The following is a 24,625-nucleotide window of genomic DNA, read 5'->3' as shown; positions in this document are numbered from 1 at the left end:
AAGCCATCTCTAACAAATGGGTATTTCTGAAGTTAAACTGGTACTTTAAGTAGAATTTCAGCTAAAACATAAAAAAAATAGTCCTTTAAAAGAAAAAAGCAGCCAATACTCACCTTAAATTTGGAGCTATCCCCCACAGTAATTCCTTTCTGCCACTAGATGTCACTAGTTTTCTGTGTTAAATAACAGCCAGGGTCATTTGACACACTTGCTAGGTTCGGACTGTCAGAGTGAGGCAAGGATTCTGATGTGAGTATGCATTTCTCAGCTGCGTTTTAAGACACATATTTAAAGCCCATTTCTTGGCAAATATATATTTTTTCCCTTACCTTGTGCAGCAAGATATACTCATTGAAGTCTGCCGTCCAAATTTCTGGGTGCAGGGAACCGCTAATCCAGCACTGAAGATATGCCAGCACAGGCTGGTACCCAACAGTGTCTTTGTGCTGACATCACACCTCTTCTGGATCCTGGGAGGACCCACTGCTGGACCATCCAAAGAAGTGTCCACGTCACACACATAGTGATGCGGACATCCAAAGAAGGTCCCCACCTTCTGTAAACAGAAGAGGAGAGAAGCCTCGTGACTAGACTGTCACGCGACTGCAGCTTTAAAGTGAATTGAAACCCTCAGCTTTTTAAGCACTTTCAGCAGCTGATTTATCCACTTACTGAGTAGGCTGCTTCTTTATCTTTTAGTCTTTGCCTATGTTTCAGTTTAAAACTGATATTATAAAAGCACTCTCGCCAATATATTTCTGCGTGCAGTAACTGTCCCAAACCAATATATATAAACCACAAATGACACGCAATATAATATGTGCTAAAAAAGCTCTAGCAAAATGAATCACTGTTAGTAATGCTGTGATAAATATGGCCCTTCAAATGAAGGTCTGCATTTACCAGATGGTGTTGACCCATTTATTATAGAACAAAAAAGGGCAATCTCACCTCCTGGTTACCTAGGGACCAGAGGATATCTGCCGGCTGTTGTTTGTTATCCTTTCCTCGTGATGGTGCGATCAATGGTTCCAATGGCAAATCAACCAATCGATTATAAAGAGAGACAAGAAGGGCCTTATTTATCACAGCATTACCAAGCGATGGTTAATTTTGCAAGTGCTGTTTTAGCACATATTATATTGTATGGTTTTTGTGGGATTTGCATATGTTTCAGTTTAGGCTGGTGCCATGACTGCTGCACCAGGTTTCCATGAGAGGAGGCACCCATGCATACAAGGACTTGTGTCTTCCTACAGTGTATGCATCAAAAGAAAGACAGAGCCTTAGGCTAGGAAGGAAGGGCACTCCCCTGCTTTTCCCTCTGCCCCCTCAAAGATAAAAGACTGACTGGAGACTGCACTGTCCACTGTTAGCCCTTTCCTGTCCGAACCAGAAGTTCAGGGAAGCAACACAGAGGAGCCTAGCAGCATTTAAATATGTAAATTTTAGGTGCTGGTGTAATCATTTTAACAAATATTTTAGTGAAAAATGTTTATTTTACGGTGTTAAACTAAAAAGTTAACATTATTTTGAGTAAAAAAAAAAAAAAAAGTAAGACTTACCAGTAATTGTATTTCAAGAATCTTTCAGAGCAGCTACCTGAGAGAGAGGATTGGCTCCACCTTGAACAGGAAACACAAGTTAAAAACCCCCTCCCTCGACCATGTCCTCAATTGGCCAAATATCTCACGAGACATTCTCGTATGCAGAAAACTGAACTGGTCTTCTGATTTTTTTTGGACATTGCAAAAAGTTGGCAGCATTACTTGTGAGCTACGAAAAGGCCAAAAGAAACTTTGGGAATATTCATAGGGTGGGGCCCAAGAACTTCCCTTTCTTGTAAGATGGTCAAATATAGGTTTCCAGGAGAGGGCCTGCAAGTTTCCAGTCATCCTAGCAGAATTATGGTAAGTAGGACAATCATTTAAACATTATATACTTTGAAGAACAGCCACAGATAGGCTTGACAGGTTCTTTAGTGAGGGCATTCCTTACCCATTATCCCTGGTAATCTTTGGGCCCTTTCACACAGGCAGACCGAATGGGCCCACCTGTCAGTTTTTCAGGTGGACCCGATCTGACCCTCCAGTTTCCTCTATGAAGTGGTGGGTGTAAACGAACAAGTGTCTATTGACACCTGCCAACATCCGATCCTGTCTGCTAAACACAGATGGATGGGGATCCGTTCACCACAGAGTCATTAGAATCATATGTGCCCTGTCCTGAAGAATCTTTCTGTACACTCAACACAGCATAAAAGGGGAAAGCTATACCCTGGCCTGAAGTCCCATCAGTAAGTTAAGGCGTCAAACTCCAGAGATAAGGGTTCTTTCTCTAGGGAGAAATTATTCTCTGTCCTCCTATTTCTACTGGAGGCAAAGACCTCTCTATATTGGGGACTCCCATTTGACTGTGATCGCTCTGATTAATTTCTGGGACTAAGATGGGTTCAGATTTTTTAGACTGACCATCCCACACAATTTCTGGAAGGTCTGAAGTACAAAGTAGAGGTCCAAGCATAACTTTTCCCTTTCCTTGGAGAAGACCAAAACATCCATGAGATAAGGAAGAATTGATACTTTCTGTAGACAAAAAAAAAGTTGCCAACTCCACCAATATTTTCGTGAAAATTTGCAGAGCTTCAGAGAGACCAAAGGGAAACACCCTAAATTGGCAATGTTGTAGGTATTTTTGTATAGGGAACCTTGGGTCTGAAATAACAAATCTGAAGGAGCAAAAAGATGGGACCATCTCTTTCTTAAAGTCTTTCATTATAGAAGTGGTCTTAGAACCCACCAAGGGTTAGCATAACACATTTTTCAGACAAAAGCTTATTATAGGAGATTAAGAACTTGACTTCAATTTCCAAATTTTTTTCTTGGTTTATTCGGCCTTATTCACAATTAGTTAAAAAATAAAGAAGGAAATTCTGTTTTAACTAAACAGCTACCCTGCCACCCCCAAAGGAAAAACGCAATATGCACATAAAAACATAGGCTTACCTCAGAAAGCCATGATCTAGCAGCAGATGCCAGATCTTGCTTGTGGAATGGCCTCTTAACTTTTGCATTTTTCCCCTTTTCGTTCATAATCATAAGTGAGACGCAGGGAAGGCCAACTCTACTTCGTAATCTGACCAAGCACAAGGCAGAAGGAAAGCTCCAGGCCTCTAGCAGTTATGACCCCCACTACTCACACTTGGCAGACTGGCAGGAAGAGCGGGGGAACAACTCACTGTACATAGCGCCTCATGAGAATTGCATCATAGTAGTGCATTATCTTCTGCCACAGGACGCCATTTCCCCACCCCAGTCACAATTTTCTTACCAGGAGGGAAGACAACTGCATCAAAAGTGGGGAAAAAAACAAACCATTTTGTTCCCCCTGCAAATGCTCCCAAGTCGGGAAGGAATGCGCACAGTACAGCCAGCAGGGCCACCAGAGTCACCACCCAACACTTCACTTGGAGGCAGTATGCCACCCAATACAAAGTGAGTCCTCAGATAGGAAGGGAGGAAACAGTATAGAGACCAAGACCTGACTACACGACTAACCACAATAACTATACCAAAGAAACAAAAAACAAATGTTAAGGTGTATGTTCCTGAACAGTCAGAAACGCAGAAAAAACAGAGGACGAGGCGAGTTAGAGGACTTTTAACCACTCTTTGCTTTGTGGTTTCCCTAAAAGATGAAGTCAATCATCTCTTCTAAGTAGCTGTTCTAGAAGATGATTCAGGGGAAAAAAGGGCATTTATCTTTTTTTAATATTTATTTATTTTTACTAATGCTAGCGATCAGTTAGAGAAGGGTGGGGGGAAAGTGAAACTTGAAGCTTTAAAAATGTAGGCTGGTAACGAATCCTGTGAAAAGAGGTTGGAGTGCATATTATATATACTAATATTTAAAGTGATTGTAAAGTCTCTTTTTTATATATATATATAAATAAATGTCAAACATGGTATACTTACCTGCTCTGTGCAGTAGGTTTTGCATAGAGTAGCCCAGATTCTCCTCTTCTCAGGTCCATCTTCTGTGCTCCTGGCCCCTCCCTACTGGTGAGTGCCCCCACATCAAGCAGCTTGCTATGGGGGCACCCAAGCCGAGTCACAGCTCCCTGTGTCCATTCAGACAAAGTGCTGTGGCCCCGTCCCTTTCCCACCTCATTGGCTGACTGACTGATTGACAGCAGCGGGAGACAATGGCACTGCTGCTGTGTCTCAGCCAATCAGGAGGGAGGGTCCCGAGACGGCTGAGGCAATTGTGGACAGAGCAGGATAGAGATGGGCCCAGGTAAGTATTAGGGAGGCTGAAGGGGGGAGGGACGGGGGACTGCTACACACAGAAGGCTTTTTAACTTAATGCATAGGATGCATCAAGATAAAAAAAAAAACCTTCTGACTTTACAATCCCTTTAGGTTATCATGATGTGGACTAAACGCAACAGAGATGTGATCCAATAGAAATTTGAAATATTAGTCATTAACTGGCACATAACTAGCAATACTTGTACTGCAATAGAAATAGGGTATTTAATAATCACTTTAAGAACTTTGGCCAACTGGCACTTAGTGACACATCTGGAGCTATGTTAATCTTTATAACATATGAAACCATTGTCCAACAGTATATGGTCTGTAACCATACAAGGCAGCTTATTAAAGTAAGAAAAAAAAAAGTATTTTTTTTTTTGCAGGAACAACAGCAATATTCTAGACTGTACTGTTAATATTCATTCAGAGATGCTCAACAAGTTAAAGTACAGTAACTCACATCAGAAAATCTTATCTTTCACTAATCTATGAGATAATAAACCTTGGCAGATAAATTCATTCATTTCAGGTACTTATATAGCGCTGTCAATTTACGCAGCTCTTTACATATACATTGTACATTCACATCAGTCCCTGCCCTCAAGGAGCTTACAATCTAAGGTCCCTAACTCACATACATACACAGTAGGGCCAATTTTTTTTATACAGGATCCAATTAACCTACCAGCATGTTTTTGGAGTGTGGGAGGAAACCGGAGTACCCGGAGGAAACCCACGCAGGCACAGGGAGAACATGCAAACTCCAGGCAGGTAGTGTCGTGGTTGGGATTCGAACAATAAATGCTTATAATATAATGTAAAATGCTGAATATACTCTTATTAGGGTCCTTTCACACGGGCGTTCATTTTTTTTCCTCCTATCAATGACTTTTTTTTTTTTTTGGCGGACACGGATGACACATTGGAGTGTCCGTTCCGTATGTCCGTTTATCATCCCATCTGTTTGCGGATGATAAACGGACATAATGTATGTCTATGTAAATACGGATGTCAGCGGATGACACCACTGACATCCGTTTTTGCGTCCGTTCCGTTTTTGAAACGGAAGAAAAAAATAGGGTTCTCTTCCGTTCAAAAAAACGGAACCGAACGGAACGGATGCAAAACGGATGTCAGCGGATTGTCATCCGCTGACATCTGTATTTACATAGACATGCATTATGTCAGTTTTTCATCCGCAAACGGATGGGATGAAAAACGGACACACGGAACGCCCGTGTGAAAGGACCCTTAGACTAAATAAGGTGCAAAAACTTCAAAGGATTATTCACCAAACACTATTTTACACAAACATCTACATAGTTAATTAGTCGATTTCTGTAAACTGGGAGGAAAAAACTATAACAAAATGTGGAGCTGTGACATCACAATCAATCAGGTTCATTCCTGATTGGCTGCTATGGGGAAGCTTTTCATTTTTCAGTATGCCTTAAACCCAAAAAACATCAATATGATCACCATGACTTAAGAAGAAAAAAAATAGTAATCTGTCTAAAACTAAAGGTTTAGTTTAGGGTAGAGTTCTTCTTTAAAATATGGTTACACTGAGCTCCTTGCTCCAGCCAAGAATGCAAAATTATTGTCTCTAAGCATTCCTTATGACAAAAAAAAATGGTCGTCATAAGGCATTTGTAGTTTTGCAATACCAACTGAGAGTCTGCATAAATGTTTTGCATTATTCAGTGTATTTTATATGGCACTTGCCTTTGGATACCATTTTGTTCTTGTAGCTTTAACGTCCTGCAAGTGCGTAGAGCATTTTTACTCTGGTGATGTTAATATTAAAAATGGGAAATATACTGCTTTAAGCCCTGCACTTGGATTGCACATAGAGGCAATAAAATGCTCCATTTTCTGTGTGGCTGGAAAATTATTTTCCTTGATAGATACCTTACTTGGAGTATTTTTAGAAATGATGAAGATGTACGACTATAAAACGTAATTGACCAGATGTTTTATTTTTCTATCGTTGTTTTATGTATGTACGTAAAGCACCATGAATCATATCAAGTGCACTTTTTTCCTCATTTCCCAGGTGCTCCTTATTATTTATGCATGTATTTATTTTAAATCTCAAACAAACATCACAGACAATTATCTAATTAGCCAAATAACTTGGCAGAGTACAGATCCTCCTCGCTGTACTCCAAGGAATTATTGATCAACCATTTGTAATGCTTCCCATGGTTAGCATTCATTTTGGCACCAAGGACGCAGTTATAAAAGACCAGTCCCAGTGGGAAAAAATGAAACAGGGAAAATAGCCTTCAAATTAGATGCTATTTTTCCTCATTCTGGGCTTCATAAAACAGGGATGAAGCACTCACAAAAATAATATTGCTGGAAATCATTGCTTTGATTGAAGGAAACTGTGTTTCATTTTACAATATTCATTTTAGAATAGTTGCCATTTCAAATGATGAGGGAAAGGAATATATTACTCCACCTTTAGAGCTAAATGAATATGTCTGAATGTTGTGTTTTGTTCTACAAGGTTTTATTTTAGGATTTGCGATTTTCTCTGCTATGCATGGAAATTGGTGACAGTACAGGCTCCCCAATTCTAGTTTGAAATCATGATAGGTCTTAGAAGCAGTGGTTCTCAAAATACGAGGTATAGGGAGCCTCAACTGTGGTCCCTGGCATCAGCAAAAGCCGCAAACAACATTCAGTATATGTAATGTCCTAAAGGACTGTCTGTGGGCATACTAAAGCCCCGTACACACTCACAGATTGTTGGCCAACTGATCGGCCAACTTTTGTCCAGTGTTGTTTGTTGGTTGAAATGTGCTCTAGACTTGCACTGGACTTTTGTTGGCCAACAAAAACCAACTTCAGAAGTGATGTCATGTTCTGGTTGACTTTCAGTGTGTTTTTTCTTCTCTGAGCATGCCCAGTCTTGCTCATCTGATTTTTGTCTGCCGAAATCTGTACTGACTGAGGAACAATCGGCCGTTCTTTGTTGGCCAAAAAAATTTTATAGCATGTACACCAGATTTTTTTCGGCCGAAAATTCGCAGTTGGTTGTCGGAAGCATCATACTAACAAGCCTACAATCGGCAGATCGGACATTGGCCAACAATTTACGGCCAACAATCTGTGCGTGTGTATGGGGCTTTAAACCCCAATTCCTCATGCTTGTATACAGAACTGATCTTCACATAGTGACAAGATATATTTATGCTCTACTGTTCAGGAGCCCTTAAAAAGAAACCGCCAAATGAAACCATTGCATACCTGTTCAAGTGGAATATGCTTTACAAGGCCACTGACAACAGTCCTTGGGGAGGCTTCTCCTACATCTACTTCCTCTACATACAGAGAGTCTGCATCTGGGTGCTTCTTGGCAGAAATGATGCAGCCAACACGCAAGTCCAGGCGAGATACATCGACAGGCTTAGCTTCATCATCAGCCACAGCTGGCTTCTTTTCTTTTTTATCTCCTGCGCACAAGCAAACATTGTTAGTCTCCAATTTTCACTAGAGTTTCATACAGCATGGAATGTAGTCAATACATGGTTTTACATATACAAGTTTAAAGGCTAAATTAGGTTTAAAAAATAAAAAAAAAAATCCCACACTACATTTGGCTAATCACAAGCAGTGAGACATTTCCTGGTACGCAGCTGCAGAGATAGGGAAATGTATCACTGCCTGTGATTAGCCGTGTGCAGTGCCAACTTCCTGGCGGGAAGGGGCAGGTGGGATCCCGAACATGCCCGAGCCCATCTCTAAAATATATATACACAGTATCTCACAAAAGTGAGTACACCCCTCACATTTTTGTAAATATTTTATTATATGTTTTCACCTGACAACACTGAAGAAATGACATTTTGCTACAATGTAAAGTAGTGAGTGTACAGCTCGAATAACAGTGTAAATTTGCTGTCCCCTCAAAATAATTCAACACACAGTTCTTAATGTCTAAACTTCTGGAAAAAAAAGTAGGTAGGTATGTCCAAATTGGGCCCAATTAGCCGTTTTCCCTCCCCGGGGTCATGTGATTTATTAGTGTTACAAGGCCCCAGGTGTGAATTGGGAGCAGGTGTGTTAAATTTGGTGTTATCGCTCTCACTCTCTCATACTGGTCACTGGAAGATCAACATGGCACCTCATGGCAAAGAACTCTCTGAGGATCTGAAAAAAAGAATTGTTGCTCTACATAAAGATGGCCTAGGCCAGTGATGGCAAACCTTCGCACCCCAGATGTTTTGGAACTAAATTTCCCATGATGCTAATGTACTCTACAGTGTAGTTGAACATAATGGGAAATGTGGTTCCAAAACATCTGGAGTGCCAAGGTTCACCATCACTGGCCTAGGCTAAAAGAAGGTTGCAAAGACTCTGAAACTGAGCTGCAGCATGGTGGCCAAGACCATACAGCGGTTTAACAGGACAGGTTCCACTCAGAACAGCCCTCGCCATGGTCGACCAAAGGGGTTGAGCGCATGTGCTTGGTGTCCTATCCAGAGGTTGTCTTTGGGAAATAGACGTATATGTGCTGCCAGCATTGTTCCAGAGGTTGAAGGGGTGGTGGGTCAGCCTGTCAGTGCTCAGACCATACGCTGCACAGTGCATAAAATTGGTCTGCATGGCTGTCGTCCCAGAAGGAAGCCTCTTCTAAAGATGATGCAAAAGAAAGCCCGCAAACAGTTTGCTGAAGACAAGCAGATTAAGGAAGAACCATGTCCTGTGGTCTGATGAGACCAAGATAAACATATTTGGTTCAAATGGTGCCAAGCGGCAATCAGGTAAGGAGTACGAAGACAAGTGTGTCTTGCCTACAGTCAAGCATGGTGGTGGGAGTGTCATGGTCTGCATGAATGCTGCCTGCACTGAGCAGCTAAAGTTCATTGAGGGAACCATGAATGCCAACATGTACTGTGACATACTGAAGAAGAACATGATCCCCTCCCTTCGGAGACTGGGCCGCGGGGCCATATTTCAACATGATAACGACCCCAAACACACCTCCAAGACGACCACTGCCTTGCTAAAGAAGCTGAGGGTAAAGGTGATGGACAGGCCAAGCATGTCTCCAAACCTAAACCCTATTGAGGATCTGTAGGGCATCCTCAAACAGGAGGTGGAGGAGCGCAAGGTCTCTAACATCCACCAGCTCTGTGATGTCGTCATGGAGGAGTGAAAGAGGACTCCAGTGGCAACCTGTGAAGGTCTGGTGAACTCCATGCCCAAGAGGGTTAAGGCTTAATCCAGTCTCAAGGAAGGTATCAGGGCAGATTTCTTGAAATTGATGGTCCACCCAAACTGCAGGGAGCTGACAGAGATCGTCAGGTAGCCCATCAGGGCTGATTGAGAGACTGCTCTCAATAGGAGATCGTCCAGATACCCCAGTACTGCAATCCTCCGTTGGCGCAACAATGTCAACACCAGGGCCACTACTTTAATAAACACCCTGGGAGTGGAGGTGAGACCAAAGGGTAACACCACAAATTGATAATGTTCTTCTGCTACGGCAAAGCGTGGAAAATGCTGGCGTCCAGCGTAGATAGGGATGTGTAGATATATACGTCCTTGATATCTATGGAGGCCAAAAAGTCTCCCTGTGTAGTGACACCACTACCATTCAAATGGAATCCATGTGAAATCTCTGTACCCGCACGAAGTGGTTCAGAGCTTTGAGATCCTGAATTGGACGCACTTTGCCCTCTTTTCTGTGCACAGTAAACAGGTTTGAATAAAACCCTTGAAAGCATTCCTAAGAGGGAACTGGTATAATCACCCCTTGCCACAGCAGATCTTGAACCACCTCCCGTAGATCCCTTATCTGGTCTGGAGAGAGGCGCAGGTTGGACGGGAAGAATATGTCCGACGGCGAGACCGGAATTCGATCTTGTACACTGATCGGATCAGTTTGTGAACCCATTTGTCCTGAATCAAGGAAGTCCAAGGTTCCGGAAAGAAGCAAAGACGTCCCCCCCACCCCAGAAGCGGGTAAGTGCACCCTTTCATGCAGACAAGGATTTGTCCACAGATCCGGACTGGCCGGTCTTTAATTTACCTGACCATGGCTTCTTGGAATCCCCAGAAGACCTTAACAGCTTTCCTTTTTCTTGCGAAAAAACAGCTTATGAGCAGTGAAGGAAGGCCCCCGTCTCTATGACGTGGTGCCTCGTACTTATAGGGTTGAGGAAGAAGAGTACCCCCCCCCCCCACGTTAGGCCTTTGATCAACTCGTCCAGAGAGGATCCAAACAACTTCTCCCCCAAATAGGGAAGATCTGTCAAAGCCTATTTGGAAGCCTGGTCCGCAGACCAGCTTTTCAACCACACCATGCGTCTAATCGCAATCCCCACTACCAACACTCTGGCCACTAGGGGAACTGTATCCAGGGACGCATCACACAAACTCCAGAGCTTGAGCCATCTGGTCCATTAGATCCAGCACCGCTGGGGGGAGCGGCTCAGCTTCCAAGTTACCTCTTAATAACTTCACCCATTCAGTAACCGTCTGTGACACCATGACATTCACAAATATTGGTTTCAAAATGGAACCCGCAAGCACGTGTAGATGGCGGGATAGAGACTCCACTCACCTATCCACAGGGTCCGCGAAGGCCAGGGATTCTTGCACTGGAACCACAGTAGACTTATTCACCCTGGAAACCGGGTGATCAACCTTAGGTGGCATGGTCCACCTAGTGGACACTGCATCTGCAAAAGGATAACGGCGTTTAAAGCGCTTAGGCACCACTAGCATGTGCTTGATGCACCGCCATTGTTCATTGACAATATTGTCACAAAGTTCCGGACAAGGGAACACCTTGCCCGATTTGCGGGATTTGCGGGAGCCAAAAGACAACTGGGAACCCGACGCTGTAGATTCATCATGCAATTTTAACGTTTCCTGCACTGAAACTATAAGTGCTTCCACCAATGCGTGTTCCCGCGCGGCGGCAGATGAGGACAGGTCCTCTTCACCATCAGAATGCGAAGACACCGAACCCTCAGGGTGGGGTGTGTCTGCGGCGACCAAGTCTGCCTCAGAATCTGAGGGAACTACCGAGGGAGGCGAAGGCAGAGGGTGTTTGTGGCTAGCAACGTTTTTACATACAAAATCTACCTTAGACACAAGGCTTTTCAAGACTGCCGTAACCGCAGACAGGGGCTGCGACCCAGAAGGTTCCACAGCCACTCCCAGTGGGTCTGTAGGTGAAATAGTACCCTGGGACTAGTTCTGGACTATAACCTGCTCACACTTGCTGGCCAGGCTGGGAGACCATAAGGATCTAGAATATCCAATCCAAAACCACAGCCGGTTGTTGCTTGTAGTTCTCCAGGAACTCGAACTAGTGAAAATAAAAAATCACAAAATATCAAATTTCCCTTTAATAGCCAAGACTGACGTCCCAGCAGGGAACTAGGTCCTATTCCTAAACTAGGCAGAAAAACTGGCTGCTGTAGCAGAGTGTGTGGGGTTATGCCTGCAGGGACGGCCCCCATAGGTGTGGTAAAGCTTTTTCCTGCCTAGTGTCCTATTCCTGATTGGAGAAGCATAACCCAATGGTCTAAGAAGATTTGGATCTGCGTCTGTCGAACGATAGAGAAAAGAGATTTAACCCCCCACGTACAGAAAGACTTCTTCACAGTAATAGCTGTGAAAATGTGAAATAGGCTCCCTCAAGCATTAGTTCTGACCAGCTCAGTAGATTTTTTGAAATTAAGGCTGGATGCATTCCCTAAATATACACAATGTAACTGGTTCATAACAATTTATAGGTAATAATACCAGGATTGTTGATCCAGGGAATATCGGATTGCCCTCGGGGGGATCAGGAAGGAACTTATTTTCCCCCTGCTGGAGCAAATTGGTTCTTACTTTATAGAAGGTTTTTCTTTTGCCTTCCTCTGATCAACTGATGGTATGGGGTTCTGTTTTGAAGTTTTCAATTTATGTGTTCTGTTTATTTTGTTGGTGGAACTAGATGGACTTGTCTCTTTTTCCAACCAGACTAATTATGTAACCTCTGAACTACAGAACATCTACTCTCCATGTTCTATAGAAGAGGAGAGAGGGAGGTGTTCTGTAATTCTAACACAATTCTTGTGCTAGGGTGGCAACAATGCTCCTTTATAAATACAGAACCATGAGTGAGCGTTGTGGCCCTAGGACAAGAAGGGTGTTACTGGTAGGATTAAAAAAAGCCTGCCAAAAGAATGGAAACAGCCAACACATCTAAGGGCTGAAAAACTGCAATATATTACATCTTTGGGTTTAGATACACTTTATTAAAGGATTTACTAAACAGACATGCATGGTTCTTAGAAGAACTGAAACATAACCTTTCCTAGCAAATACCATACATTGATGTTATACCCTTTGCAAAGACTTGAGCCAACTGTAATAGTTTATTTAAACTACATAGCATACTTACCATACTGTAATATATGCTAACAGAGTAGCGGGTTTAGCCAAAAGCAGAGCATGTTGCCGTTTGAATCTCTGCAGACCCTGTCTAAACCTTTAAATGTCCCATGCCATGTACATCTACCCTCAATAATGCATAATCAGTGCCCGATAATCACTCAAGAAAGAGGAACATGGTGTAGGGTGACCAAAAGTCCCCGGACTGAGGACACTGTCCCCGGACCAAGTCTGTCCCCGATTTTGTCCCCAGATTCAGGGTTGGATTAACGTAGACAGGGCATCCCATGCTGGTTGACAAACAGCCTGGTAGCTCGGATGCCGACGCCCCCTGCTTGAGGATATTACTGCCTCTCCTGCTGCTGTTCAGTGGAGGAAAGACAGAGCCAAAAATTTACAGTGTGGTGGGCTGAGGTTGGGAGGTGAGCAGATGGATGGGGGTGGGGGGGGAGGGCCATTTGTACACAGGTGAGGACAGTGGGGGAGCAGGGGTCAGAGCTGATGCAGCTGCATGGAGAGATGGAGAGTTTAGCTGTTGTGGGGGAAGAGCTAAGAGGTGGCTGCAGAGATAATCTGTGACAGAAGGGTGCAGAAGTGAGCTATGGATGTGAGGGCAGAAGTGTCCTCTGTGCATAGCAAACGTCTAAATGCCTAATCCTGTGTATTATGTACTCCAGTGCCCAGTGCTCTGTGTATTATGTAGTCCTGTGCCCAGCGCTCTGTGTATTATGCAGTCCTGTACCCAGTGCTCTGTGCATTATGCAGTCCTGTGCCCAGCGCTTTGTGTAATATGCAGCCCTGTACCATTTGCCAATAAAAAACAAAATATGTCCCTGGATTTTATTTAAAAAATCTGGTTACCTTACCATGAAGTAGACATCTTCAGCAAAGAATTTAAATTGCAGTTCTGCCATTAGTGGCTGTGGACTAAAGTGAACACATGTTCACACCAAGAAAATGTTCATTCTTGTGATGGCTTCCAGGTAGAAAAGGAAGCAGGGGTATTAAAAGTATGGATCACCACTACCCCCTTTTTACCCAGTGACCAGCTGCATCAACCAACCCTTTGGAGAGCTGTCTGAATGGTACCTGGAAGGAGAACACGCATAGCATGACTTCTGGAGTGTAACACGGAATACCCGCGGTAGACGGGGAAACTCTCCGGAGAGAGAAACCAAGGGACAGTACTTGCAGTCTTCTGACAGGCAAAGGACTATTGATCCACTGCGAAAGTGGTCGCCTACAAGTTTTCGGATGGACGCTAGAGCAGGAAGAGACCTCGAAGATCCTATTTAGCTGACTCAACAGTAAGTTAACAGCGTGAATAAAGGTAGATACACTGGGAGGGGTAAACTAGCTGGCTTCTATAATCCTATACCTGTATGGAGTGACTTTTTTGCTACCATCTGGGAGTTCTTGTCTACTCTTTTACCAAAATTTGCAAAGGGACATACTACCTCCATACACTCTGATTAGAATTATATTTTTGAGTACTCAAGCCTACAGTGTTAGATGACAGATCAATTTTTCTTTGAGCCCCGCAGCCTATGTATTCGGCGACACTGTAGTCTTATCAGCGCTCAGGCTAATTATCAGCAATTGTACAGTCTTGCAGTATACATAGCTATACATTGGGTCCGGACCTTCAACAGGGACATGTATTTTATGGGTGGGAAGGGGACACCTGTTTGAGTGCATGTGGCACACTTTATTGAATACAATTTTACTATTCTTGATAATGAATCAATATATGTAATTATTACCAGCAAGTCTTGTGTCTGCCTAAATAACCGCTTGGTTTTCTGAGGGTAATTTTCTTTTTCCTCAGACTTAACCGATTCGTATTCCAATTCTGGGTTTGCTCTCCTACATGTAAAAATCATAATTTATTTGCTAGAAAATTACTCAGAACCCCCAAACATCATATATATTTTTTAGCAGAGACCCTAGGGAATAAAATGGCGTTGCAATTTTTTATGTCACAAGGTATTTGCGCAGCAAATTTTTTTAAACGTGATTTTTTGGGGAAAAAAAACATTTTCATGAATGAAAAAAAAAAAAAACACAATATTTACCCCAATTCTTTTGTATAATGTGAAAGATGATGTTACCCCAAGTAAATAGATACCCAACATGTCCCACTTTAAAACTGCGCACCATACTTCGGTACATAAAAATCTCCATAGACGACGCTTTAAAAATATTTACAGTTTACCAGTTTAAATTTAGAGAGGAGGTCTTGTGCTACATTTATTGCTCTCATTCTAACATTTGCAGCGATACCTCACGTGTCGTTTGGAAGCAGTTTACATATATTACACTTTCACTTTAATTTTTTATTTTTTGATCACATTTTTTCCTATTACAAGGAATGTAAACATCTCTCCCCTATGCTGGAAAGCCTGAGATAGAAAAAAAAAAAAAAAAAAATGATCTCAGGCTTTCCAGCAAAAAAAAAAAAAAAAAAGTGGCAGTGGTTACATCTACCAGTGCCAGGAGTAACATAATGATGTCGCTTCCGGCCTCAGAGTCATAGAAATGGCTGGGGGCCATCTGGTCCATGGCTAGTTCTACGCTAAACAGCTGCCAGCGCAGATTCATTCTCCAGCCCCGATCGCACGGGAGAGACTGGAGAAGCACCAGAGGGCGGGGGGTTGGCTAAACAACCGCTATGTTGGCTTTTACATGTGAGCAAATCGCTGGCTGAAAAAAAGGATATCTGGATGATACCTGTAGCTGCAGGCTTCATTCAGATATCTCCAATCCAACTCCAGGACATCATATGATATCCGCCTAAGGAGAAGTGGTTAGGTTTTTCATCAATACAGCAGGAAATCCGGGTGAAGTAAAGGAAACCAACAGTAAGCCAATATCATTGGCGTATATAAGAAAAAATGAGGTACATGGTGAAATAATGAACAGTATATATAAAAAAATACTAGGTAGCGTCTCAGTTATGAACATTTTTAGAAACAATAGATAATATACAATGCTTACTGAATAGAACATATTTAAAACAAAAACTCATTAAAACTATTAAAACAGACTATCAGCAAATGTGTTATAAGCAAAGTTCCACTGTAGCCCGTGCCAAATTGTTTTTTCTTTCTTTGTGAAAAAGTATGCCAGCCATGAATTGGAATACCTGGAAACATGTACAAAAATGAGGGTATACAGAGCAGGAAATATGAAATTATATTAAAATGTTTTGTAAAGTTTTTTCAAACATCAGCCAAGTCAGTCTACCGGGTAAATTTTCCTTTAAAGCAGACTACTGGGAAGGTTCAGCATGTACTGCATTCGTTAAACCCAATCCAATGTTTAGATGATCAAGAAGCAGTTGCTTTGGAAAGTTCTAGCTGTGGATCTCTTTCAGCATGTGCTGTGCTAGCATCCAAGCATCACATGTATTTCGAGGGGGCTAAAGCATATTGATAAAAGAACAAAGCCTAGCTGGTCCCCATCCAATATCTGGAAATGAAACATTATACCCTTGAGGAAAGCCTCTCATGTGCTTGGGCTAAGGAAACTAGCTGCCTCTAGAATATAAAAAAAAATTGAGTCTGCCGATAAAACATTTCTGAACTATTACCTGGAAATTTGGACAAAGCTAAATTATTTTTGTTGAGGCTAAACTGAGACTCAGTGAAGTCCATACTTTGAACTGTTGGGTAGATTGAGTCCTGGCAAAGTAGGTGAAACTTTCAGAGATAAGGTTCTCCTTAGCAAGACAGTTAAAAAAAAAAACAAACAAAATCAAGCCAAAAAACGAGAGCGTCAATAGTTTACAACATAAGGAGATCTTATTACAAGAGATAAGACCCACAAACTTAAAAACCTTCAAGGCTTTCTGGCTTATACAAGGATTTAGTGAGGCTTTATGCTTAGTGGTATGCTCAGCTATTATGGTTGCCAGACATAACCATTAAAATTCCACCTAACTTTCAAGGGAAAAACATTGGGCCTTAACCAGTCATAGAGGGCTATTAAAGGGCCAGGAGGCATTACCGGGTAAGCTTAGAGCTAGCCGTTGTCTGTGCAGTGGAAAAGCCATGTACTAATGTTTCTCAAAGAGCAAGCAGGAAAAACAGTAATTCAATACACTGAAAGGTATGTATGCTTTTTTTTTTCATAGTGGAGGGAGGAAGGCTCTGTGGGTGGGTTTCTTTCTTCTATTGAAATACTACCTGTAGCAATCATATAGAATGCACAGCTAGGTCACATTCAATTTTGGAGAAATCAGAAAGAGAATCACACAAAATTATTAAAACCATATTTTAACATATGGCGATTGTAACTTCCACCTGATACTGTTATTTGAATGCAAGGAAAGAAAGAAATGGGCAAAGTGATTGCAAGCTCATGTTGAAATATTGAATTGATAAAAAAACTCACTTTCAGCAAACCTCAATGTGCGTGTGTATGTGTGTGTAGTAATGGATTCATATCAACCCAAAAAGTATATGGGTGACTTCATAGAAAAAATATGTTTACAGAATACTCCTTTTGTTACTACAACCAAAAAAACATCAAAATGTTATATAAACTTAAATTAACCTAGAGAAGGAAAAGGTTGTACTTTTACAATTATTTAAAAAATTAAACTCAAAACCAAAAATGTATTATTATATTGCAGTTTACTAATTATTAGATGTGGTGGCTACATTAGTTTTCTTTTTTAGGCTTTTTCCACCCTCTGGATTCACCTGGTGATCTGGCCAGTAACAATCATCCAGCATTAGAGTGCCTACACTATGAATAAAGCAGCAACAGAGACACCTTTGGACGGAAGTAATGTTATCTAACGGGAGTAGAGCGTTCAATGCACTAGCAGATTTGGAAGCACTGACAAACTGAAGCCAAGCTCCAGCGAACACATTTTAAGCATTTGGAGCAAAAGTTTTTCTTTTAAAATAAAGGTTTTACATAAATAACTAAAAGCTGGCCATTGCAAACACCCCTATTAGTGTTAAGTGGTTTGTCTCAACCCTCTAACTGCTAAAACTGCAGGACAGCTTGTTCTGTTGAAAAGCAACAGATTTGCTGACCAAACCACCGGGTAAAAATAAAAGAAAGAAGGCCTAAAAAGGAAAACCAATGCAGCCATCACATCTAAGAATTGGTTAGCTGTGGTATAATACATGTTTGCTTTTGGATTTAATACTGCTTTATTCACAAGGCAAAATTAATTAAAGCTGATCATAAAATCTGCTTAAGAGCACTACATTATTTTCTTGTGTAATAGGTAATATATACTGTATATGTAGATTACCAAATTATATAGCTGTACATAAAAAAAAAAAAATATAAAGACCATCAACTCTAGAAGACAAAAAGAAGCCCCAACAACCCCAGTCCTCAATTAGACTGTCCATGCTAAAGGGTTTGGTGACTGGAAATATATATTGAATGCCACAATACACACAAACTTTTACAATAAGAAATTACTGGTAAAAGCAAATGTGAATTAAACTGATTTAAGTTCAATCTCTGAGGTTTAAAATCATATGGTGACATACAGCGTTTTATTCTGGTCAACATTTTTTTTAGACAGTGTAAGAAATGACTGGGAGTGGGGGGTCCCAGGACTTTTTTTTAGCTAGCGTTGATGGTCTGCACAATCTTGGTATAACACAAAAAGTCACGTGAAAGGAAAAGTGGGACATTAAATGGGCCAAGTATACTGTAGAAGGGATGTCTACAAATAAAGCACACAATGTTTCATAAAAAAGACGTATTTATTTAATCATAATTAAAATAGATACATAATAAAACTTGATCAGGAACTTCAATTGCGAGTAATCATACAGAGTACCACATTGGTGATAATGGGCATAATAAAACTTTCTCTCCTTTACCCCTCTTCTCCGCCCCAAAGCTTGTATATAATCACCCTCACTCCTATCCTCACCTTTATACTGCACTCATCAACTCCTGCTGATTCTGAACCCACACACCAATAAAACCTACAGGACACTGAGATGTGTCCCCCCTCATAAATCATACTCCCATATCACCTTCCTCACCCTTCTGCTTCTCCTAACCTCTGAAGATATTTCCCCAAATCCTGGATCCCCATAATTTACCTTTGGCAAACATACCCGTCACCCCCTATCCTCTGACACCAGCCAAAATCAACACAATCTGGTTTCTATTCCTCTTCTGCCTAGAGCCAACCTCCCCTTCTCCTGCGCCCTCTGGAATGCCCGCTCTGTTTGCAACAAACTCACCTCTGTCCATGACCTATTTATCACAAACTCCTTCGAACAGCTTGCAATTACCGAGACCTGGTTTCAAGAATCTAACTCTCCTTCTCCTGCTGCCCTCTCCCATGGTGGACTCCCTCTCCCAGGCCTAGTGGATGGAAAGGAGGTGGGGTTGGAATTTTGCTTTCCCCTCAAAGCACTTTTCAGGTTCTTCATCCACCCCCTTCTCTGTCTCTCTCCTCATTTGAAGCTCACTGTATTCGTCTATTTTCTCCAGTTTCGTTGAGATTTGCTGTGATCTATCGGCCTCCTGGACCGGTATCAAGCTTCTTTGATGACTTCTCCGCCTGGCTACCCTACTTTCTCTCTTCTGAAATTCCCACTATCATTCTTGGAGACTTCAACATCCCTATTAATCTTAACACTCCTGCTACTTCTAAACCTTTGAGCTTAACCTCCTCTTTTGACCTAAAACAATGGACACATGCTTCTACACACTCTAATGGCAACAGCCTTGACCTCATGTTCTCCTACCTATGCACTCCTCGCAACCTCTCCAACATTCCATTCCCTCTCTTTGATCACCACCTCATTAGTTTCAGTCTCTCCTTGTCCTCCTCCTTACCGTCCAACTACCGAACAATTACCCGTAGAAACCTTCGCATCTTAACCCTTCACTTCTTTTTTCTGCTACAGATTGTCTCTTCAACACAATCTCATCCCTTTCCTGCCCCAACATGGCCAATTCTGTCTACAACAGTTCACTGTCATCTACCCTGGATGCTTTGGCCGCCCTCACTACACACAGAATAAGGCCCCGACCGCTACAACCCTGGCAGACAGACAATACCAGAAGCCTCAAAAAACGTAGTCGCGCTCTTGAGCGTCTGTGGCGTAAGACTAAGACACAGCAAATATAAATCTGCCCGCCAAAAATACAGTTCCTGCCTCCACACTGCCAAACAGACCTACTTTATCACTCTCATTAACACCCTCTCACACAGTCCCCGTCAACTCTTTTCTACCTTCAACGCTCTACTTCGTCCTCCGTTACTTCCACCCACTAACTTACTCACTGCCCAAGAGATTGCCAATCACTTCAAAAATAAAATTAATACAATTTGTGAAGAGATCTTTACACTACAGATATCTCCCTCACCTTACACACCTTGTCCTCCTGCACAATCAATACTTCCCTTGTTTAACCCAACTACTGTAGAGGAAGTCACTAAATTTTTTTCTAATGCCCACCTAACTTCCTGCCCCCTGGACTCTGTTCCTTCTCAAATACTACAGTCACCCTCTGACTCTATCCTACACTCTAACTCATATCTTCAACCTCTCCCTCTCCACTGGCATCTTCCCCAACTCTCTAAAACATGCGCTAGTACCTCCCATACCAAAGAAAGCCTCACTAGACCCCACCAATCTTAATAACTTAAGACCTATCTCCTTACTTCCTTTTGCTTCCAAACTTCTTGAACGTTTAGTCTACAACCACCTGAGCAAGCACCTCATTGAGAAGAACCTCCTTGATCCCCTTCAGTCTGGATTTAGCTGGCAACACTCCACAGAAACTTCTCTCCTAAAACTTACAAATGACTTACTAACAGCTAAAACCAATGGTCACTACTCAATACTCTTGGACCTCTCTGCTGCCTTTGATACTGTTGATCACCCCCTCCTTCTCAAAAAACTCAGTTTGCTCGGTCTCCGTAGCTGTGCTCTCCATTGGTTCGAATCTTACCTATCTCACCGCACCTTCAGTGTCACTTACAATTCCACTTACTCCCCTGCAACTCCTCTTACTGTTGGGGTCCCCCAAGGTTCTGTCCTTGGACTGCTACTATTCTCAATCTATACCTCCTCCCTGGGTCATCTAATAGCCTCCCATGGCTTCCACTACCATTTCTATGCTGATGACACCCAAATCTACCTCTCTACCCCTCAGCTCTCCCCATTAGTCTCCTCCCTCATCACTGATCTACTAACAGACATATCAGCCTGGATGTCTCACCACTTCCTCAAACTGAATTTATCTAAAACCGAGCTCATTATATTTCCTCCTCCACGTGCCCCTTCCCCGGGAATTCTCTGTCAAGATCAATGGAACAACTATCAGTCCTTCCACACATGCCAGGGTGCTAGGGGTAACCCTGGACTCTGCACTGTCCTTTCAGGCTCACATCCAATCCCTGGCCAAATCATGCCGCCTTAACCTCTGCAACATAGCTAGAATACAGCTCTTTTTAACCAATGACACCACCAAGCTTTTAATTCACGCCCTGGTTGTCTCTCGCCTCGACTATTGCAACTCCCTCCTCATTTGATTACCCTTACATAGATTATCCCCCCTTCAATCCATAATGAATGCTGCTGCAAGACTTATCCACCTTACCAACCGTTCAGTGTCCTCCACCCCTCTCTGCCAATCCCTTCACTGGCTTCCACTCACCCAACGAATAAAATTCAAAGTGCTAACAATAGTTTACAAAGCCATCCACAACTCTGCCCCCAGCTACATCACTAACCTGATCTCAAAATATCAACCAAGCTCTCTTTGGTCTTCCCAAGACCTCCTGCTCTCTAGCTCCCTTGTCACCTCTTCCCATGCCCGCCTACAGGATTTCTCCAGAGCTTCTCCCATTCTTTGGGACTCTCTACCCCAATCTGTCCGACTGTCCCCTAATCTATCCATCTTTTGACGATCCCTGAAAACCCTTCTCTTTAAAGAAGCCTACCCGGCTACTAACTAATAACACTGTTTCACTTGCTCCATCCCCCACAGCTATTGCCTTTTGTATCAATTGACCCTCCCTTTTAGATTGTAAGCTCTAATGAGCAGGGCCCTCGGATTCCTTTTGCTCCAAATTGTATTTTAACTGCAGTGTCTGCCTTCATTTGTTAAGCGCTGCGCAAACTGTTGGCGCTATATAAATCCTGTATAATAATAATAATAGAAAATGCAGTCTAGAGGTCCCTTCTATACTTGGCCCATTTAAAGTTACACTTTTCCTTTCATATGACTTTTTGCAATATGTTTTGGGATGATGGCCAGCTGATCACGGTAATTTGTATTTAATCTTGGTTTAACACATAAATTTATATTTTTTCATCAGCTGTATATAGCAATTAGAGCAATCTTGTGACTTGTGTAAGTGAGTGCTGATAGATTGTAGGAGGAGTTTTAATTGCTCCCACGATTGTCCTATCAGGCTTCAAGACCATTGATTCTCTGTCTGAACATGTCTGGACAATGCCGATTGGCCCTGTGCTGATCACATGCACCCTCCCAAGAAAAAAAAAAACTATCTAGCAATACACACAAAACTGGGCAGCCTGACTCCATAGACTATAAATATTATGTTATTTTTTGTGGAATGAGATGATCAGAGAAGACAGGATCAAACAGCCTGTTTACACAATGCAGAGGATTACCCCTTTAGGATCCACACTAAGGGGTATAACAAGCATGCTTTACTGCATATACAAACTGACTTTACTGTTGTGGGTTTAGTAACACTTAATCATTCACCTGGGGTGGCATCTTTATTGTTAACATAGTGTTCAAAATTTCAATGTGCCCCCATCCACAGACCACATTACCGGCCACAACACATTTGTGGGGAAGAGACATTGTCCTCTCAACATTGCAAAAAGCTGCTTTCTCAATGCAGGCGTTAGGAAGCAGGCAGTGGGTTATAGGGGGGGGTGAGGATGACAGGGGCAGTGTATTAGGAAGGTATCAGTGGGTTGCCAGGTGTGATGAAGAGGAGGATGACAGGAGGTGGGCTGTTAGTAAGGTTGCAGTGGGGTGCCAGGTGTGAGAAGGATGACAGGGGGTGGGGTGTTAGCAAGGTTGCAGTGGGGTGTGAGGAGGATGAGGATGACAGGGGGGTATGGTGTTAGCAAGGTTGCAGTGGGATGCCAGGTATGAAGAGGATGACAGGGGGTGGGGTGATAGCAAGGTTGCAGTGGGTTGCCAGGTGTGATGAGGAGGATGAGGATGACAGGGGGTGGGGTGTTAGTAAGGTTGCCAGGTGTGATGAAGATGAGGAGGAGGATGGCAGGCGATGGGGTGTTAGTGAGGCATCAGTGGGTTGCCAGGTGTTATGAGGATGACAGAGGGTGGGGTGTTAGCAAGGTTGCAGTGGGATGCCAGGTGTGATGAACATGAGGATGACAGTGGTTGGGATTTTAGCAAGGTTGCAGTGGGGTTCCAGGTGTGATGAGGATGACAGGGGGTGGGGTATTAGCAAGGTTGCAGTGGTATGCCAGGTGTGATGAAAAAGAGGATGACAGGGGGTGGGGTGTTAGCAAGGTTGCAGTGGGTTGCCAGGTGTGATGAAGATGAGGAGGAGGAGGATCACAGGGGGTGGGGTGTTAGTTGCCAGGTGGGATGAGATGACAGATGCCAGAGAAGAAAGAGAGAGAAAAAAAGGAAAGGCACAGAAAGAGAGAAAGATGGATCACAAATATAAAAGAAGAAAACATAACACGATTTTGGCCTGATCTGTATTATTTATGATTTTAGAAATTGGGAAAAAAAAATATTTTAAAAGTTTAGAAACATCTATGACCTCAATATGCACGTCTGCAGGCTGCAACTGATGCTGTTGAGAAGTTAAAAAAGAACACTGCAAAAACATGTATAGTGCAATGGTGTTATCTCGTTTATGGAATCACTGCCTCTTGAAATCTTCTATAGCCTGTGTCCTCGTGCTTTTATGGGAGGCGGAGCATCCATCAATCAAGATGTGACATCCCACCCACTGTGTTATTTTTTAGTTACTGGGCATGGAAAAGGAGGGAAGGAGGGAATGGGCTGTCATTTAGAATCTGTTTAAACGCCCAAATGTGTGATGTTATTACTATGTGACCTGAATAGCTCAGCTAAAACCAGGAAGTGTCCTATCCAGCAACAGAGACCAAACTGAGCATGCGCAGCTAAACTACACTTTCTGTGGCTTATCTGGACTTGTCCAGAGTGAACGTGCAGGAGGGGGAAGACTCTGTGCATACAGGATCACACAGCCTTTTTACACAATGCGGAGGATTAATCACTTAAGTTACACAGTGAGTATAACAAGCATGCTATTTTGCATCTACAGACAGATTTTACTGTTGTGGGTTTAGTAAAAATTAGTTAATTTTGATTTGATTGTAAAAGTACAGGCTTTTACTTCTCTAAGTTTATTTAAATTTTATGTATAATTTTGAGATTTTTAACTTGCTTTTTTGCTACTTACATAAGGATGGTTCTCATACACTTTTTTGTTTTTGTATACATTTGTTTTTTTTCCTTTAGAGATGTGTGTTTTTCTGATTACACACTTTACAGTTAAAAAGGAGATGCAACAGACTTGGGTTTGGTAAAAAAAAAAAAAATATATATATAGTAATAGAAACAAGTAGTGATGACATTTTTAGATTGTTATTTTATTTGTTTTTCACTAATGAAAATCTGTGTCATATGCAAAGATTTAATACATGGCAAATGAAAACCTAGGCCTAGGCTTTCAGCTGTAAGGTATTAGTCACTACTCCCTACTACAACTTGAGTTCTGTAAATATTGTGTTTCCTTCATGTAGCCCATTATTTACAATGCACGCAAATAAGCGCATATGAGCATAAATATGAATTACTTTTCCCTAGGAAGGTAATGTGTGCGCAAATATGCACAAAAACAAACC

General features: G+C 42.3%; 1 protein-coding gene across 3 annotated transcripts in view; it reads right to left on the bottom strand.

Annotated features, from left to right (window-relative positions):
* The window catches only part of AIMP1 (aminoacyl tRNA synthetase complex interacting multifunctional protein 1), a 135,259-nt gene that overhangs the window by 15,856 nt on the left and 94,778 nt on the right, over positions 1–24,625 (bottom strand). For all 3 annotated transcript variants that reach the window (XM_082256986.1, XM_082256984.1, XM_082256985.1), the window contains one exon: positions 7,575–7,780. In XM_082256986.1, the coding sequence (XP_082113112.1) occupies positions 7,575–7,780 (206 nt within the window). The remainder of the gene's footprint in view (positions 1–7,574; positions 7,781–24,625) is intronic.

This window comes from Pelophylax lessonae (assembly GCF_965119305.1).
Source record: "Pelophylax lessonae genome assembly, chromosome: 1".
Lineage (NCBI taxonomy): Eukaryota > Metazoa > Chordata > Amphibia > Anura > Ranidae > Pelophylax > Pelophylax lessonae.
Note: the sequence above shows the minus strand (reverse complement) of the source record. Positions and strands in the feature narration are given on the sequence as shown.